Genomic DNA, 18,561 nt, shown 5'->3' on the forward strand with positions numbered 1-18,561 from the left:
TTCCTTCTCATTAATAAACATATATTTTTTAATGTTCCTATATAAAAATCACTTCTTTTTTTAAAAAAATAAAAGATGTAACGATCTTGTTTCTGATAAATTATGGTCCTAGGTACTTTGGACTATTCGTTGGGCTCATTTCAAACAAGTTACATTTGACTGATTGGTTTATAACTTTGTTAAGTTTTGAGTTATTAGTAAAAAGAATATTTTCGGTCTTCCTCAGATGAAGTGACAGCTTATTTTCCTCAAGCCAAATGTTAAGAGATTCTAATTCCTGACACAATTTGATATCCTTAGGATTTCTTCCCACTAACTCTAAAAGCAGAATTAGAATACAGCTAAGCAGGATCACATCTGAATGGCCACAGTGGCCTTTTAGTTGTTTCATTTTTGTTTTTTATTCTTTCTACACTTTTTCTACGCATATGTTTGTGTCGCCAAAATGCATAAGAGCTTTGCTCTGATCATCAGATGAAAACACCTCCTCATTTCTGTAATGTGTTAGAGGCAGTTTTCATACTGCATGTGGTGCTTTAACAGTAATAGTTATCAACAGCAGAGTTGTCAATTTTGACTAAAAGGAAGTTATCACATTTTACTGATTAAATGTAACCGTAAATGCATGCCCCCCACGGACACCCTAATATATTCATTGTAAGCCGATGAACCAATAGCAGAAGGGATTCGGGATGGCAATACTGATCACATGACCCCTCTCCTCCAGACTGCATGCAGTTTGGTATTAAAATGTTTTCAGTAGCCCCAACCATTGTGTTCTTATACATTTGAGATGACAGACAGACGTTGAGACATTTTGGCGAATTATAACTTTGTATAAATAGCGAGGACTGACGGCGCTCGGCGGCCAGCAGCCTTCCTGTTGTTATTTTTCAGAGTGTATTTAAAACGTGCAAAGGTACTGTAGGCAGAGCAAGCTAGCTTTAGCTTACGTTAGTCAGGTCGGACGGCGACGAGGCCCAAGCCGGACGGGAACACGGGTGAGCCATGGCTAACATCGCAGTTCAGAGGATAAAACGGGAATTCAAGGAAGTGCTTAAAAGTGAAGAGGTGGGTTGTCATGTTTGCCACTCGAAGCTGTGGCTTTAATTCCTTTCTTTCCTCTTTCCGTGACTGCGGGGGCTGAATGAGAGTGACGCGTCGCTGGCTCAGCTGTCAGACTGCTAATCACCGAACTGCTAGCTTGAGCTAGCAGCCTCGCCGATAGTTATTAATACACCACAGCGTGGAAGATAAAGCCAAGAAATTAACTTTTGCTCCAATTTGGAAGCATGACCGCATTAAATCATCCACAACTTCTTGTTGCTAGCAGTACTCGGTAGCTTACCATGCCTTCTGTGATGGTAAAGCTAATCGGGATAGCCATAGCAAAGAGTGTAAGGTGGTGTCCGCATGTTTTATTGAAGGTGTTCTTTGCACATTTACCCTGTACAAGCTCTTCCCTATTTAGATTAGTGTGTATATCAAACCTAAATCCAAAGGATTTGCGCAACAAGTTGATCAACTTTAGTTAACGCCTGTGGGGGGTGTTAACTTGTGCTGCATAGTCTTGTTTTATATTTGGTGACTTAACACCTTGCGTTTTCCTTTTCTACTTAAGCCATAACGCACATTTGGTTTTCCACCTTTCAGACTAGCAAAAACCAGATAAAGGTGGACCTGGTGGACGAAAACTTCACAGAACTTAAAGGAGAGATAGCAGGGCCACCTGACACGCCATATGAAGGTGAGGAGCTTTGGGGGACACGCTCTCGGCTCTCGTGAATACATGGTTGCATAACTTTTGTGATATTTATCATCACTGAGAAAAGGTTGATCCTGAAGTCTGCCAAACTCTTTAAATGCTTGAATTGTTCTGTATGATATCCCCATATTTTCTTCCAGGAGGTAGATATCAACTAGAAATTAAAATCCCAGAGACATATCCATTCAATCCACCCAAGGTAGGGCTCAATGTCTCCTTCTCATACAGTATGAAATACTCTTGAAAGTATTCCCCTCAGAAGTTCTCATTTACTGTAAGAATCCAGCAATGCTTTTTCTTCTGCGTTTTTCTCATCTCAGGTTCGGTTTATCACGAAGATCTGGCATCCCAATATCAGCTCAGTCACAGGTGCAATATGTCTGGACATTCTTAAAGACCAGTGGTGAGTAAATGTGCTCCAAGATTCTTGACATTCTTCATCTGTCAGACATCCATTATGAAATATTTTGTGAAATTTAAGGCCAACTGCAGGTTGCTTCTAATGCCTACATGATCAACAGTTGAAATTAGCACAAAGCTTTTGGATGGTAATTTAGGGAAAATGACTAGATATAAATAGGATTAAATAAAAGATTGTTTAATGCATTTTTTTTTTAGTCATAATATTTAGGCCTTCTAAGAAAACTTGCAAGTGTCAGAGGCCACGGTGTATAGGTACTATGAATAGTGGTTGCTTTAAAAACTGCGTGCATGTCATTTCAGGGCGGCAGCTATGACACTGAGGACAGTTCTCTTGTCATTACAAGCCTTACTGGCAGCCGCAGAACCAGATGATCCACAGGATGCTGTGGTAGCTAATCAGGTGGGTGTGTATTTATGTTTTCACTTCTTTTCCTGCTTGAACATGATGCATCTCTACTAGCAATTGTTACTAAATATGTATTCACATGTATACCATACTACAGACGTGCCTCATAGTGACTAACAGTACTACAGTATTGCTGTAATTTGGCTGATATATATGCAGTATGTTATTTATACTGAAAATTGAAAAAATGTGGGGTCATTGTGTAATTTTGTAGCGTTCTATTTAACTATTTAGCTACGTACTTTGAGGCCTGGTTGATTCTGCACCTTCTGATCACTTGCAGTGGAGAGTGTGTTCAGAATATATCAGTTTTGTTTTTAGCCACTTGTGTTAGCTTTACAGTTTGAAGCCCTGGATTCTTCCCTCAAAGACACAGTTTGGTGTTTTCTTACTGGTTGAGCAATGTTCAGTGGTATACCAATACTGCATGTAGGTTTAGTTTCTTTTTTGGTTGTCATAGTAAATAAAGTTTGCTACCAAAAACAGAGTATTATAAAACATGATCATTTTGGGAATACAGTCAAAATTTTAAGAAGAAATGAAATTGTATCCAGAAAAAGTCAAAATGTGCAGATTTCTTTTTGTTTATGTGCTGAAATAAAATTTTGTGTAACTGATTCTGTAATATGATTTCACTAACTCTCTAATCCACCTTGTAGAGGGTATAGCAGCCATGCTCTAATCTCCACATATAGGCTTTGTTTTTTCTCAAAATGGTATTTTCTTAATGTGGCCCTAATACTCTGTAATTTACTGGGATTTTTTAGAGAAAAGGAGGGGAAAAAAGGCCTCCCAAGCCCTTGGACTTTACATTATTTTGGCTTTGTATCAAATACTTTTATTCTTCCCATACACGGAAAATAGCAGCCAAACCCTGTAAAACTTGGCAGTTGATCCCTTCAAAGTTGATCGCAGTTATTTTTTAAGTGTAGGAAATGCATTATCCTGCGATCCTGTGAGAGGTTAGTGGGCAGTGTCTTGTCTTTTTATTTTAAAAGATTTCATTTTCTAGTAATCAGTGTAGCAATGGCATCCAGCCTATAATCTTTGGAAGGTATGTTCCTTCACCAGCTATTCCAGTTTTATAGTTAATAGCTTTTCTAGTTAACAAATGCAATCCTACTCTGAGCACATTACTAAACCTACTGTTACTAATCACTTGTACAGTTAATTTATCCTTTGGTGAACAAAATGCACTCCAATGAGAAACAAAGTAATGAAATGAGGTTAAATAAGAGGAGTGGTATAAACGTTTTTGATATGTATATCACAACAGTGAGTTTTTCTTTTTTAAGTTTACACTAAAAAGCGTTTCAAAGTTGATCGTCTCTTATAGTACACCAGTTTCAATGGCAAAGATTAATTTCTGTGATGTACAGTAACGGAAGTATCAGTTCCCTGAAATTGTTTATGACTAAAGAAAACTTCTAAAGTGCATCTGGGTAAACTTTAAAGAATCATATTACCATGTGGGATAGGTGACTCGTCAAAGCGCGTTAAAGGGATATGAATGCGCTCCCTATATGTATTTTATTACCCGACCCATCTACCAGCCACAATTGCATCAAACGATTTCAATAATAATCATGTTTTAACATTCACCAGACGTGAAGTTTGTGGTCTTGTTTTGTTTTTTGTTTTGTTTTTTTCGATTTTATTCATGAGATTAGAATTATTGTATTGCTTGAAAAAAGCGTGACATACTGCGCTGCTTCATCATGACTACATTCCTGCCTCCTTCACCTTTGCACTGTGGTGCATACTTGAATGCTTCTATTTTGATAGAGGTGCTTAACCTTCAATTTTGAGGAAGTGGAACTGGCAGAGAAAGAAGTCTAGTAAGCAGAGCTGATGGCAAATGATTATGCTGGTGGCCCTGGGAGACATAACTTGGTGATTGTCAGTACACACACCTAAAAGGACAAGCATCCTGATCATACTTCTGCTAACCTAAATCGACTTTAGAAACTGAAACTTCATAGCTAGGGACCTGGCTCTCCTCACCAGCAACAATCCTCTACATGTTAGTTGGATTAGCTTCAAAGAGAAGTTGTTTTCTTGCTGTTTGAGGTAAATGCTGAAAATGCATTTTTGCAAGTATTGATACAGATCCTCTAGAGAGCAAGAGATAAATGTCCTCACCATTGTTGGGTATTACCAAAAGTTTCCAATCCCCCCCCCCCACCCCAAAAAAGAAAGAAAAGAAATTGTATTAACAGGAACCTGCGTCTAATGTCTTATTCACTTAGCAGCTTCGTTGTTAATAGTTTATAGTGATGAGAAATCTACACTCTAAATTTCAGCTGAATAATGCCTACACAGCATGGAAACGGAGCGCTTGGCAGAATTGGCTACCTGGCAAAGTACAGCTCTACCACTTCCTCTGGCCCTGAATTATCATGTTAGTAATTTGTGTACAGAAGAGTGACTATAGCACTTGCCCCAAAATATATGTTAATTGTGACACTGAATATTTAATTTCTTAACACAATGCCAACATGGTGCTTTTTAAATGTTTCAAATCTAAATAATTCTTCTCTTGGCATTGATGACCTATATACAAGAGTTTCTGTTATGGAGGGTGGTGTGCATTATTTTAATTCAAATGTAAAGCTGTTTTTTCCATTTGTTTTTACCGCGCAGTACAAGCAGAATCCAGAGATGTTTAAACAGACAGCGAGACTCTGGTCTCACGTCTACGCAGGCGCTCCCGTCTCCAGTCCGGAGTACACACGCAAAATAGACAAACTCTGTGCCATGGGCTTTGAAAAAGTAAGCGTCTCGAAATCTTGTCTCTCCTGCTTTGAATCGCGATGTGAAACTCTCGCAGAATAAATCAGCATGTGTGACTGGTTTTGTTTTCCTCCGCAGAATGCAGTAATAGTGGCATTGTCGTCGAAATCCTGGGATGTGGAGACGGCGACAGAGCTGCTGCTCAGTAACTGAGTACTTCTGGCACCTCCTTCATCTTCCACTTAATCCCAATCTCTCCTTCCTACCAAACACATCCTCTCTCTCTCTCTCTCGAATTCCCACTGTCTGAAGGCGTCTCTTCCCTTAATGTACCCTCTGTTTTAAAGTGGACTCCTCACATCTACACTCGCCCTCTTCTCCAGCCCCGCCTTTATCCCCTCTGTCTTTCATCTCTCATCTGCACACGTCACCATCTGCTGTACAACACTCCAATCAGCCGCTCTGTGAGCTCTTATCTCTGGTTTCTGAATTCATTCAACATTCCACTCAGAGCTACAATCAGAAATTCAATCACACCTCACCACCTTTGAAGCAAATGCCAGACTTAAGACCCCGCCCACATCCGCCAATCTCCCAGCTCTTACTGGCTCTGTGCAAGAAGCAGCTGACAGCAGCTTATCCTTGCCTATGCAGTGCATTTTACTTTAATTTGTGAAAACTTTGGTGGGAGAGAGTCAAGCCATTTAGGGGAGGGGCTCTTTTGGACCTGGTCCTGATTTAACGCACTTTTGGGCTGTTTTTTCTGGACAAGGATTAAGCTGAGATTTTGAACTTTTCAATTGGAGACTCAGTCAAAACTTTCTTGCACTGTTTCCAAACCATACCTTAATCCCTTCACTATCCCAAAATAAAAACTTAGTAATGTTGGCGTCATTTCTAACAGCATAGATTGCTGAACAGAGAATTTATAATTTTAGGTGTAATATTAGGATTTTGCGAATAAGTTACTGGAAGTATCTAATTACAATCATAGACATATTTGTTATATTGTGGGAGTTTTCAGGGCAATAACAGTGCTTTAATTGGACATAAAATTGAGGGGAAAGTCACAAAATGCAACAAAGTAAATGCAGAATGCGTGCATCAGCTTATTCCGTGTTCTAGAAATCAGTTCATCAAGTGTCAAAAGGTGTTCACACAGTAGCCATATTCATTTTCATGCCATGTTTCACCCTCTTAAGCTGTTGGCAATTGACCCAAAATCCAGGCAATCTTCAGTTACTGTCCTCACAACCTGTTCTTCACTTGGCTTACTTCCTTTCTTCCTTTACCCCCACATTTTTTTTTTTTTTTTTTTTTTAAGAAAAAAATCGTGTTTTACTTGGATATGACTTCTACAGGAATACATTTTGATTCTTGTTTTTAAACGGAGAGAAAATAAACGCATTCAGCAGTAACACAACCTGTCACAAGTCTGGATAAAAAAAAATGGTTCAAAATGATAGAAAAATATAGCATCAACCTACCTAGGCCAACAGATAAAATGTCAATGATTCATCTGTAAATAAAATATTGAAGTCTGTGTAAATTAATCCACCCTCTGTCCTTTCTGTGTTGCCTCTCTCACGCACACCACTTGACAGTAATGTGAAGTTCAGTTTTAATGGATTTTTTTCAATCATTTGTGGCATTTTGAACATTTCTTTTGCTTTGTGTGAATTTGAATAAAAACTAGACTGAGCCACTAAAATTGCTATACTAATGTCATATAATAGAAATGTAATTACAGGGATTCAAGTTCCATACTGAAATTCAATTTTCAGTGTTTTGGGCATTAGTATTATAGATCATTTGTCCTTGCTCAAGAAGGTAAATTTTCTGTGCAGTCAGATCTTCAACGAGCAAAAGGATGCCGGAATTCTGATAATATTCAGAGCCTCTTTTTCATAGTGCAGATAACAGGTGGCCTGCTTGGTACCATGTTGTGCCATGTTGAACCTATCCAAGAAACCCTGGCAGTAATCTGAGGGCTATTTCAGCCTGCACATTTGCACCACAAAGACAAGAAAAAAGCAACCTCTGATATTTGTATTGTAATCCAAAGGGGATATTGTAGATTTAACTGTACAGCATTCACTGCACAGTAAACCAGCCTCAGGCATCCTAAATAGCCAAAGCTCATTTTCTATCCTTTCATTAAAAGCTGACGTGTCTCTCGCATCTACCATCTGGAACTTTTTATAACATCCCCTAATCGACGGAGCCGCTCTAATCTGAATACGTGACACCGAAATAGTAAGCTTCCTGGCTCAGGTAATGGCACTGAGATAATCATTGTGTTATTAAAATGACACAAAATAAAGTAACTCGCTGCCTTATTAAAGTCCTGAAGGGTTCAAAGCAGCTGATTTCACCGCAGCTGCGTCACTTTCTGTCAGTCGTTCTGCCATAGATGATGATCGGTGTAATATTCAGGTGCATGGGAAGCAAAAGGCCTTATTAAATATTTTATCATGGCAAAACTAAAGCGCACAGCTTTTAACATCCTGACGCGGTGTTTCAGCGAGTTAAGAGTAGTGTTTCCACTGTGAGCATGTACTTTCAGCAGAAACTGCAGGGGTTTCTTTTCGTGGTGTATAAAAGCCCTGTGCTGTGCTTTGTGTGGCTGCCATCTTTCTGGAAAAGGGCCATATTGCATCAAATTCCAATAAGACATTACCAGTGTGATATATGAAGCTAAAGGAAATCCCTCAGCTGTAAAGTGAAAGGTGACACTTTGTTAATTGTGGGGAATAGATGCACACTAACAGCACCCCAATCACAAGCATTTCAGGAGTGTTATAATAAACATACATATTTTTCTCTAATTAATGATGAAAAATGTATTTTTATATTTGTATTGTAAATAATTGTTTAAATTAAAATGAGTATGCCTTTCCTATTTAAAAGCCTGGGCCTTACAAAACCTGCTACTTTAGGTTCTACTTTAGCTGATATGAAATGTTCATTTTTTATGAAGTCGATTCCAGTTGAAAAAATGCTACTTCTCACTTTTTCATTATGCCTTTCATTAATTTCAATGATTTGCTGCCAATCTGTACTTTGCTTGATTGAATGATAGATTTACAATCCCCTGAATTTCAAATTCCCATCTTTCCTCCGTTGACATAACAGCAGCATGTTGCAGGAGCAGACCAGTACCCCACCTGACTTCACAGGCGAATAGCCCCTTGTGTGGCGAGGCGATGATTCGTGGGCATCCTGTTTCTCTTGATCTGCTGCTGCTATGTGATAGCTGGAGTTTTATTCCATGTCTCAGTCAGCAGACATGCTGCCTCCCCTGCCAAACATTAGGAGCTGGCCTTACAGCAAAGACGGCCAGAGGAAACAGCTCGCTGCTATCTGCATCTGAGTTCAACTGGGGTTGAATGCTCATCATGTAGATCTTGAGGAATGAAACCAAGAACTGTTAGATTACTTGTCGAGGCCACCTTTAATTTCTTCTTTGGAGTTATTAGTTACCAAGAGGCTTGCTAGCAATGTTCCCAATAATCTTTCTGGTGATGCTGCTTCCCAAAGGTGAGTCAAACTTAAGCCTGTCTTCCTTTGGGGAAAAAAAGAGACCTCTCCATTTTGCTTTTAATTCATTAGACTAGATTATATCATTTAACTCAGGTTTACATTATTTTTCATAACTGTATAAAGTCACAAATGCTTGCACTTTTACCACCTATAATAGTTTAAAATATTTTCTTCATGTGGCCTTAAAATGTATTGTTTTAACAAATGGCAAGAAAAAGTAAACCAATCATTTGTGACTAGAAGGAGCTAATTTAACCTCCTGCATGTTGACAGATGACCACTTGTGTCTCCTCTCAGTGATTCACTCTGCTCAGGGTCACTATGCCCAGAAACTCCTGAATGATTTGATGGAGAACTACTCCAGTGCCCTGCGGCCTGTGGATGACACAGACAGAGCCCTCAACGTCACCCTGCAGGTCACCCTCTCTCAAATCAAAGACATGGTGCGTGCTCTCTCATCAGCAAGTCTTGGTTTGTGTGCGACGCATTCTGGTTAAAGGCGAGTTATAAATGGAAGAGGTTAATTATGTCCACGACTAAAATTAAACACCTCACTGAGAGTCATAGCATTTCTTTTAAATAGTCTAGCTGCAGAAACGTAAAAATACACTTTCTGTTTTAGCGGTTAAGGTGATTTATGCACACAAACGGGGCATCAGCATCTGATTTATGTATGTTGAATAATATGTGGTAATCACGAATAGCGTGTTCTGCTTACAGCATTACTGTGCAGTCAATAGTTGGCATATAATGTATTGGCCAATACATTAGCCACACTGCAGTAAAACTGACATCGATTTAGCAGAAAACATGCAAATGCGAAGAACTGAGTTTTTTAACTTGACACTGAGCCCAGCATGAAGGAAAACATGGAGGTGAACAGACCTTTTATTCTTAACGTTGTCCATGACCTCCTATTGTACAAATCGACCGGCTGGTGGCTTACACGGCTGGGTCAGGTTCCCGTTTGGGTTCAGTGCTGCGTCACTCACTCCACAGTGAATTGCTAATTCACTGTGGAGTGAGTGTGGGTTTGGGCGTGCGTAGTTGAAGACACAAAACCAGCTGCTGAATGTAATGTTTCCATATAATATCTGGGCATTTGTTGTCGTCACTCTGTCATACTTTGGAAGAAACGGATGCGAGCCAGACAGCAAATGAGTGTGTGTGCACCCTGGAGTGTCCTGTTACCAAAGCGGTTATGTGTTCCCCCAACCTCCTGTACTGTGCTCATCCACCTGATATTGACAGACGGGTCTGGATTTCAGCCACTGTGAGGCTTTGTGTTTGTCCACCTGGTGTTGATGAGCAGTGAACCGAGAAGATCAAGAGGGATTTTTTTCTTACTGTCTGTTGTGTGTAGATATACAGTTATAAGACACAGTAACTGAGGCATGTGCAGAAATTCATAACCTCTTATAGACCTTAAAAGTTTTTAGCAGTTGTGGATTTGACATTGGGAGTCTAGTGTTAACTGGTAACTGTAACCACTCATCAACAATTAGTTCTTCTAAGCATCCGAGTGAAGATGCTGAGAGAAATTCAAAGTTATCAAAGGTATCTTTGATGGAAAAATAGAGGAAGTATTTAATGTTAGGCTTTGGGTTATATGACAGCAATATGCACACGCTGCAAGAGTCAAAAATATAAAACTAAAATAAGGCCATATCCTCTCAGAGGACGGTAACCATAAACAGGCCTCAAAACTCACCACAAACTACTAAAGGAAAAACAAGCTGTAGCTGGTGTTTTTCACAACTGCCATGACATGACCATCAGTGGTCATGTCATTCTTGCAGATTGCAAGCATGCACTATGTCACATGGTCTAAAAATATCCCAGAGCTCTAAGCAATGTGGAACTATAATAGAGAATTTCTAAATGAAGAAGCTGGCAATAAAGTTTCTGCAAGGTGTGATATACGTCAATGAGGCAAATACCACAGTTCCTCTTTTTTCTGTCAGTTTCTTATTATTTTCATGTAGTATAAATTATAAATTGAAATGATCAGTGCAATAACATTTAATTTAGCATTATGAGCTGCAGGGATCATTGTGTGTGTGTGTGTGTTTTTTTTAATATCTTCACACTTAAAGTAATCAAAAACAAATTCTCCCAGAGGCACCAAAACGGTTGCATGCTAGTTTGTGTTTGCATACATTTGCAGGTCCTTTTTTGTGACTAGTATGACTGTGACCGTAGGATGAAAGGAACCAGGTGCTGATTGCCTACCTGTGGATTAGGCAGACGTGGCATGACGCTTACCTGAAGTGGAATAAGGAGGACTATGATGGACTGGATGTGATCCACATCCCTAGCAGCCTGGTGTGGAGGCCTGACCTCGTCCTGTATAATAAGTATGCTCACATAGATGAATTTTCCAGGAATGCAGAATGTGGACAAATCTTCTTGCTGCCATTAATGTCTCTTATATTATAATTCAATATAACGTTTATTCACAATGTTTAAAGACTACATGGTTATCTTTAAAGACTACTTGTGAGATTATAAATACTAGCAATTAGCAACAGAAGACGCTGAATCTGACCACTGTTTAACCAAATCACACACATGACTTGCCAGTTAGTCTCAACTTGTTTTCCTCCTCTAGAGCTGATGATGATTTCTCTGGGCCCATGGACACCAACGTGAGGCTGCGCTACAATGGGGAGATAACCTGGGATGCTCCTGCCATCACCAAAAGCTCCTGCGTGGTGGACGTCTCCTACTTCCCCTTTGACAGCCAGGAGTGTAACCTCACCTTTGGTTCCTGGACTTACAATGGCAACCAGGTCTGGAGAAATACTGCCCATCTACCATACCTTGTTTAACAAAATGTAGATGGAACAACATGCTGTGGAGGATAAACCCATATTGAGTCTGTGTAGCTTACATTTCCTTTCAGGATAGTGGCAATCTGGGTCACCTAAATTTACCAGGCCCTTAAAATGGTTAAATAACACAAGACCCAGCTCTTGCTGTGACTCTGGCCTCTGTGTTAGATCAGAGAGTAACTGAGATTGACCTTTTTGACATGTAGATCAGGTACACATTGCTCATTGTATTTGTCATCATTCATCTGTGTATACGTATACATACGTTTTTCTCAGTAAATGTGTCCCTCCCCTCTATTTCCAGGTAGACATCATTATGGGCATGGACAGCGGTGACCTGTCAGACTTTGTGGAAAATGTTGAGTGGGAGTGCCGTGGAATGCCGGCCACCAAGAATGTCATAATGTATGGTTGTTGCTCTGACCCGTATCCAGACATCACCTATACAGTACTCCTGCAGCGTCGCTCCTCCTTTTACATCTTCAACCTCCTCCTCCCCTGCTTCCTCATCTCCTTCTTGGCCCCTCTGGGCTTCTATCTGCCTGCAGACTCTGGGGAAAAGGTTTCCCTGGGGGTGACAGTTCTTCTAGCTTTAACGGTGTTCCAGCTCATGGTGGCTGAGAGCATGCCGCCCTCAGAAAGTGTGCCTCTCATAGGTAAGAAGGTTTTGGTTTTTTTTAGAAATATATTTAATAACTTGTTTTTGTTGCATGGTTTATGTTTCTGTCACTCTATTATTAAAAAAATATATACCAGAAATCGTACAGGCATGCATAATTAACAACACTAAATTGTAAGTGTTGTTGCCATTGCACATTGCACTTTTTTCGATGGAATATCTAGGTTGTTTTATCAGGCTTATATTATATTATAGTATTTTTTTAATGAGTGTACGTGATGTGTTGGTTGTATGTTTGTTGTTTGTTTTGACATACTGCGAATCAATTTCCCATCAGGGACAATAAAGTTACCATTGACCATTGACCATGGTCCAAAAATGACCTATGATCTAGTGATGCATTGGTATGTTTTTAGTTTTCAAATTAAAGGTACCCTTAGGAATTTTACTGTTAAAACTTGGGCCATATTTATCTATGTAGCAATGTAGCATAGCACAAGGTTACACCTTTAAGGGTCACAGGGGCAGACACTGAATGAGAGGCAGGTGTACATGCTGGAGAAGATGACATTCCATATGTTACAGGACGAACATGTCCAAATATTTATAGCACACCCTATAATCTGACCTGGAGTTGGAAATTTTTAAATGTGAACAAAAAGTATTTGCTCGTCTGCTTTCATATGCATATGAACTTGAGTGACATCCCAATGCTAATCCATAGGGTTTAATAATGATGTCGGGCCACCTTCTAGTACCTACAGTGTGTTAATGGTCATGGACTTGTCTTCCATCTGTTTTTTGTTCCTTCCTGTTACACAGGGAAGTACTATATCGCCACTATGACAATGGTCACAGCCTCCACATCTCTCACCATCTTCATCATGAACATTCACTTCTGTGGTGTGGAGGCCAAACCAGTTCCACACTGGGCAAAAGTCCTCATCATTGACTACATGTCAAAGATTTGTTTTGTTTATGAAGTGGGTGAGAACTGTGCCTCTGCCTCGTCTTCGTCTTCTCGCTCCACCCAGGATGAAGTCCGTCACCAGCAGTTCAACACTCACATTCATTCAAATGGTAAACCTGGTAGGCAAAGTAGCCGAGAGGACCGGCATAGCGACAAGTATCCCAGATCCCAGAGCTCCAAGCTGCAGCAATATCCAAGAGTTCAGCACCACATCACCAGAGATGAGAGCGCCCACATATCTACTTTTGAACCCGGAAAGTATGAAAGCTCTAATGGTAAAATTCAGATAAACGACTACTATAAAGAAGACCATAAGGTGCTGTATTGTTCTGAGGACCAGAAGATTCCCTGCTGCCCTGAGGATAAAAAGCCTCTACCTCAGGGTCCCACTGTAACCTTTGGCCCCTGTGTCTTCTGCACCCATGGCAGTGGCTTCGCTGGTATGGACACTAAGCTAGTGCGCAATGTTGAGTACATAGCAAACTGTTTTAGAGAGCAGAGAGCCACGTGCGCCAAGGGGGCAGAATGGAAAAAGATAGCTAAGGTCATGGACAGATTCTTCATGTGGATTTTCTTTATCATGGTTTTCCTCATGAGCATCCTCATCATCGGTAAGGCACCATGACCAAACTGTGGTTCTACAGATTTTTTTTTAAAATTTGCATATTTATACAGAAGGTCAATTGGGACTATTTTCCCTTTTTTTCTAAACAAATGGGACAATCAAACATATGTGAACTTTCCAGCTTTTCTTTATTAATCATCGAAAAAACAAATTTCAGCTGTCATTCATTGTTTTGTCCACACGCATTCAAGCCACTCTGCATTCCTTACCTTTAAAAATATGTTTAACCTATTATGTCTTCAACACATAATGATTTCATGTACTGTACATAGTGATATAAGTTTTTTGTTGTTGATCTAAAACGCAACAAAATAAGCCAGATCATGACACATTCAGTATGTGCAGGCAATGCCAAATAACAGATCTATTGAAACCACAGTTCATAACTCATTGCTTTCAGTTTACTTCATCTCGTTAATACATTCGATTTTACTACTTTGTCAGCTATACAGTCTATAGCATCTCAATGTGTAGCTCGCTACAGCCTCCGTCAATCATACCTTTGATGTAGGAGTACTTCATCATTTGACCATTGAATACATTTGAGGGGATCAGCTGTCAAGTTAAAATATGACCGGTGGAGACAGCACATGTCTTATTCACAACTGTGTAATCAGACGCCTGGGGCCGAGAGACGCAGCGCCAGTGCTAGCTCCTGATCGGCAGAATCATTTTTCTGTTCAAAATCATCCAGTGAATAGTTAATGAGCAAGATTTGTTTGTAGCACAGCCAGGGCCGTCAGGATGTAAGGTAATATGGAGCATCAATTATGTAACACAATGTGCGCACTCTGACACCCCCGTTCTCCCGAAGGCCCATCCCTTTAACTTTGAAAGTCAAGTGAATGTGTTTGTGTGTGTGTGCATGCCTGAACACTGGAAAGCCAAGTAGAAAAGGAAGAAATAAAAGAGGTTAGGGCAAAAGGAATGCAGGAAAAATGAAAAGCAATCAATAAGAGGTTGAATGCAAATAATTGTATTCATTTTCTGAGCCTTGTATAATTGAAATTATTTGCATTTTTGCTGAACAATACAGTTACTCATACTACATTTTACATGGAAATAGTCTCCCAGAGTTCTCACCATAATAAATAGAAGACGTATTATGGCAATTCTATAGTTTAATACTTCCTCAAAGCAATAACTGGTCTATCTCAGTTTACTTTATAAATGTCCTAGTTTGTTTCAGTTCAGGGATGAAATTAAAATACACACTACAACACTCAAGCTGAATGCAGCGATGCATTATGTCAACTGGCACAATGAATGCCCACTGATATGTTTTAATAACTTTGGACAACATTAGAGCCTTGGGCCAACACTTTGAAATAAACTTGCACTTTAGTAAAATTACACTGTGATATACTTATTTAGGCGTGTAAATGATGGCTGCTTCTTCTTCGTATGCATTCTCATAAGTTTTCATTATTCCTGCTAAGAGCTGCAAATATGAAGAAAAATGAGTCGTATTCTTTAATTTCACATTACCTTAAGCTCACAGTAGAGGGCGCTCACTTCCCGCATACCATTGTAGTGGTGGTGGATGCCCCAAAGCTTACTGTTTGAAGCTGCATGTGGCAACAGAAGTGTACAAGATCTGCAGCTCAGAAGCATCCCCACTCATTTTTCATCTTCTACAGAGACCCGCTCACATAACTTCACTACTGAGAGGAGGCAAAAAATATTTGGAGAGTATTCATTCCTCTGGTACTCTGGGGTAGAGTATGGCAAGTGGCTATAGCTCTGTCTCACTCACTTCCATTCTGTAACCAGTTCATTAATTTTAATTGACCTGGAGGCTAATAATTAAATTAATTTTCTAAGTAAAAAGGTTTTAGCAGTAGGTGGCATAACTTTTGATTGTTCTGTGGGCTCTGTTTGACAGAATTTGATGGAGATGGTGAGATAGTGTTGTGTTTTTTCCCTCCACCTCTCCAAAGTGATTGTCATGGTGAAGCGGAGAGAGAGGTGAACCATGTAATCTGGGCAGGCTCAGAAGCTCAGGCACTCTGGGAAACAATGCTTGGGAAATTACCAAGAGCCTGGCACAATTTCACTTGAAAGCATTATTTATCTTTAGGTTGTTTTGTACAAAACAACAGAAATACAAAAATAAGGATCACTGTGATACGGTTATTTCACCAGTGAAAAGTAACTGCTTTCATGGCATTTTGTACTACTTTGAGACACTTTACAAAAGCCTTTATGCATCTAATGCATTTTAAAGACTGCACCATTTCTGTTTAATAGAGCTTTACACAAATTACACACATAAATCCATCCATCCATCGATTTTCTTTTACTTATCCATTTCAGAGTTGAGGAGGGAGCTGAAGCCTGTCACAGAGTGAGAGGCAGGGTACACCCTGTACCGGTCATTAGTCTTATCACAGGGCTCAGTAATGACATATAATAAATGTTAATCATTAATCTTTGATGTAAATTCATCGTTTACATCAAAGGAATTACAAAAGACCAAATACCCCACAAATACAATTAGCAGTTTACATCCTGTATGGGCGACTTTTGGGAAAAAAAAGGAGGATACTTTTATTTATTGTATTTGTGTGTAGCAGGGAGGATCTGTTCTGGGTAAATTACAGTAATGTCTCTTAAAATGTTTAATAATTGTGAGGTGTTGTAAACTTGGACGTGCTCTCAGTAGAGTCAGATTTAGTGTGTCATAGAAAAAAATGGATTCTGTCATTGCATTTAAATACAATGGTCCTCTTGGTTATTGTCAGAGCTATAAAAATGAATGGTGTAGACTCCTGTCTTCTTTGAAGTATAGACAGCTCCCTGGATGACAAATGAATGGGCAGGGAGGGATGCTGAGGCTGACGATCTCTGATGGATGTTCATGACCTTTGGCCACAGTGTTTGAACCGGAGTGCAGAGAAAGCGATCAGTTGAATGTAGACAATGCTGACATGTTACTTGTGACCCATCTGGTGCATTTTTGGGGCATTGTCAGCTGTTCATTTTTGTCAAAATACAGAATACTATACAAATCCTTCAAGACAGAATCTGTCTGGCACCCTTGTAGGTGGCCTATTTAAATTAAATGGAGAGATCCAAAACTTTAATGGTCACAGTAGATAAAAATGTCAAGCGCAGATTTACCATTCTAATGTAAAACAAATAAATAAATAAACCAATAAAATTTGAGTGTGTTTGTTACAAATAACCTGCATTTATTTGGCATACGATAAACAGTACTGTGCCAAAGTCTTCATTATTTCTTTATATATTGCAAATATAAATCACTGCACAGGAACATGTATTCATAAATAGAATGCAGCATGTAAAAACTTGCTGCCATTCTAATGAGCTTGAAAATCCATAATTGGTATGAGCATCCTCATTCTCCAACACAGCCACAACTCTTTTTTTGGCAAGCTTTCTTATCATTTCTTTAAGTAGTCTTCAGGAGTAGTTTTCCAGCCTTGAAGGACAATCAAAGCTCTTCTTTGGATGTTGGCAGCCTTTTGTTCTGTTCTCTGTCAAGATGATCCCAATAATGCTGAAGTCTGCACTCTGGGGAGTCCAGTTCATGACTGATGGTGTTCCTCTGTGTATGTTTTCTAACTACATATGCTTTTTCTGCACCTGTAGTGCATTTAGGAACACTATCATGCTGAAAACACTGAGTCATTGGCAATCAGATTCTTTCCAGATGGTATTGCAATCAAATTTTGGAAAATCTGACAGTACCTTTCTGCATTAATAATTCCATTAATGTTGACAAGATCCCCAACACCAAACTCTGACAGAGCCTCTGAGTAGACACTGACTATTTGTACCTTCTCCAGACTTCTTCCCTACATATTCATGACGATTTGTACCAAAACTTTGCAAATTTGCATCATCAATCCATAAGACCTGTTGCTGCTGATTTTCAGTCTAGTTCTTGTGTAATTTAGAGACAGTAACTCACCATTAAGATCATTCACTGGTGAGTTTTCAGAGAATGAAGACCAGATGCGTCTCTCAGGTCCTGTTTCTTCTCTAGAATTTTTTTCCCCTAATTCTTAAGGCCATGACTTTCAGGTAATGCTCATCTGCTGTAGATATTTTTTATTTATTTATTTATTTATTTTATGTCTGCCAGATCTTATTTTGTCCTCTATTTGTCCAGTTATTTTAAATTCCTTAAGCACACTGCATACCATGCCACTAATAGCTCTTTGGGAATTACCTTGTGTATGTAAATACTATTTTATGTCTCTCAAAGGCTTTGTGTTGGCATTTTTTGTAGATTTAACTAAACAAATGGAACAAATGATGTGTTTTTTGATGAGCTGCTGGTAACAAAGTACCAAAAGATTTACTAAGTTGTCTGTTATGTGTAGACACAACACTTGATTTGAGTGTCTTTTTGTGCTTGAATGAGTCTGTGTTAAGTAGCGTAACAAACAAGCAAAAAGAACAGGACTGGACTGAACATGAACAGAAACAAAAAAGCAGTTACATACAAAGAAAAACTTCGAAAAAACTAAAAAAAAGGTCCAGCTTATACAAAAGTATACAAAAAACATCATATGAGTTATTAAGTATTAAGACTTAAATGCAGGGCAGCACAGAGAGAAATTGAAGGTGGCAGAAAGTCCCCCCCACCTCCCCAGGGGGCAAAGGAACCAAGG

The 18,561-nt window shown here is 39.3% G+C and overlaps 2 protein-coding genes across 2 annotated transcripts; both read left to right on the forward strand.

Moving 5' to 3' along the window:
- The first annotated feature begins 711 nt into the window (after positions 1-711).
- ube2ka (ubiquitin-conjugating enzyme E2Ka) lies at positions 712-6,870 on the forward strand. The gene is made up of 7 exons (XM_080901334.1): positions 712-1,071; positions 1,654-1,747; positions 1,906-1,964; positions 2,086-2,168; positions 2,489-2,588; positions 5,238-5,366; positions 5,466-6,870. The coding sequence occupies exons 1-7, from the start codon at positions 1,009-1,011 to the stop codon at positions 5,538-5,540; spliced, it is 603 nt and encodes a 200-aa protein (XP_080757460.1). The 5' UTR covers positions 712-1,008; the 3' UTR covers positions 5,541-6,870.
- A 1,954-nt stretch (positions 6,871-8,824) lies between these two features.
- LOC308409115 (neuronal acetylcholine receptor subunit alpha-9-II) lies at positions 8,825-13,918 on the forward strand (the record flags this gene model as incomplete). Its single annotated transcript, XM_080901656.1, has 6 exons — positions 8,825-8,867; positions 9,168-9,313; positions 11,073-11,227; positions 11,482-11,662; positions 12,009-12,360; positions 13,146-13,918. Exons 1-6 carry the CDS (start codon positions 8,828-8,830, stop codon positions 13,916-13,918), a joined length of 1,647 nt encoding a protein of 548 aa, XP_080757782.1. The 5' UTR covers positions 8,825-8,827.
- Between the last annotated feature and the right edge of the window lie 4,643 nt (positions 13,919-18,561).

Source organism: Rhamphochromis sp. 'chilingali' (assembly GCF_963969265.1).
Source record: "Rhamphochromis sp. 'chilingali' genome assembly, chromosome: 13".
In the NCBI taxonomy this organism is placed as follows: Eukaryota; Metazoa; Chordata; class Actinopteri; order Cichliformes; family Cichlidae; genus Rhamphochromis; species Rhamphochromis sp. 'chilingali'.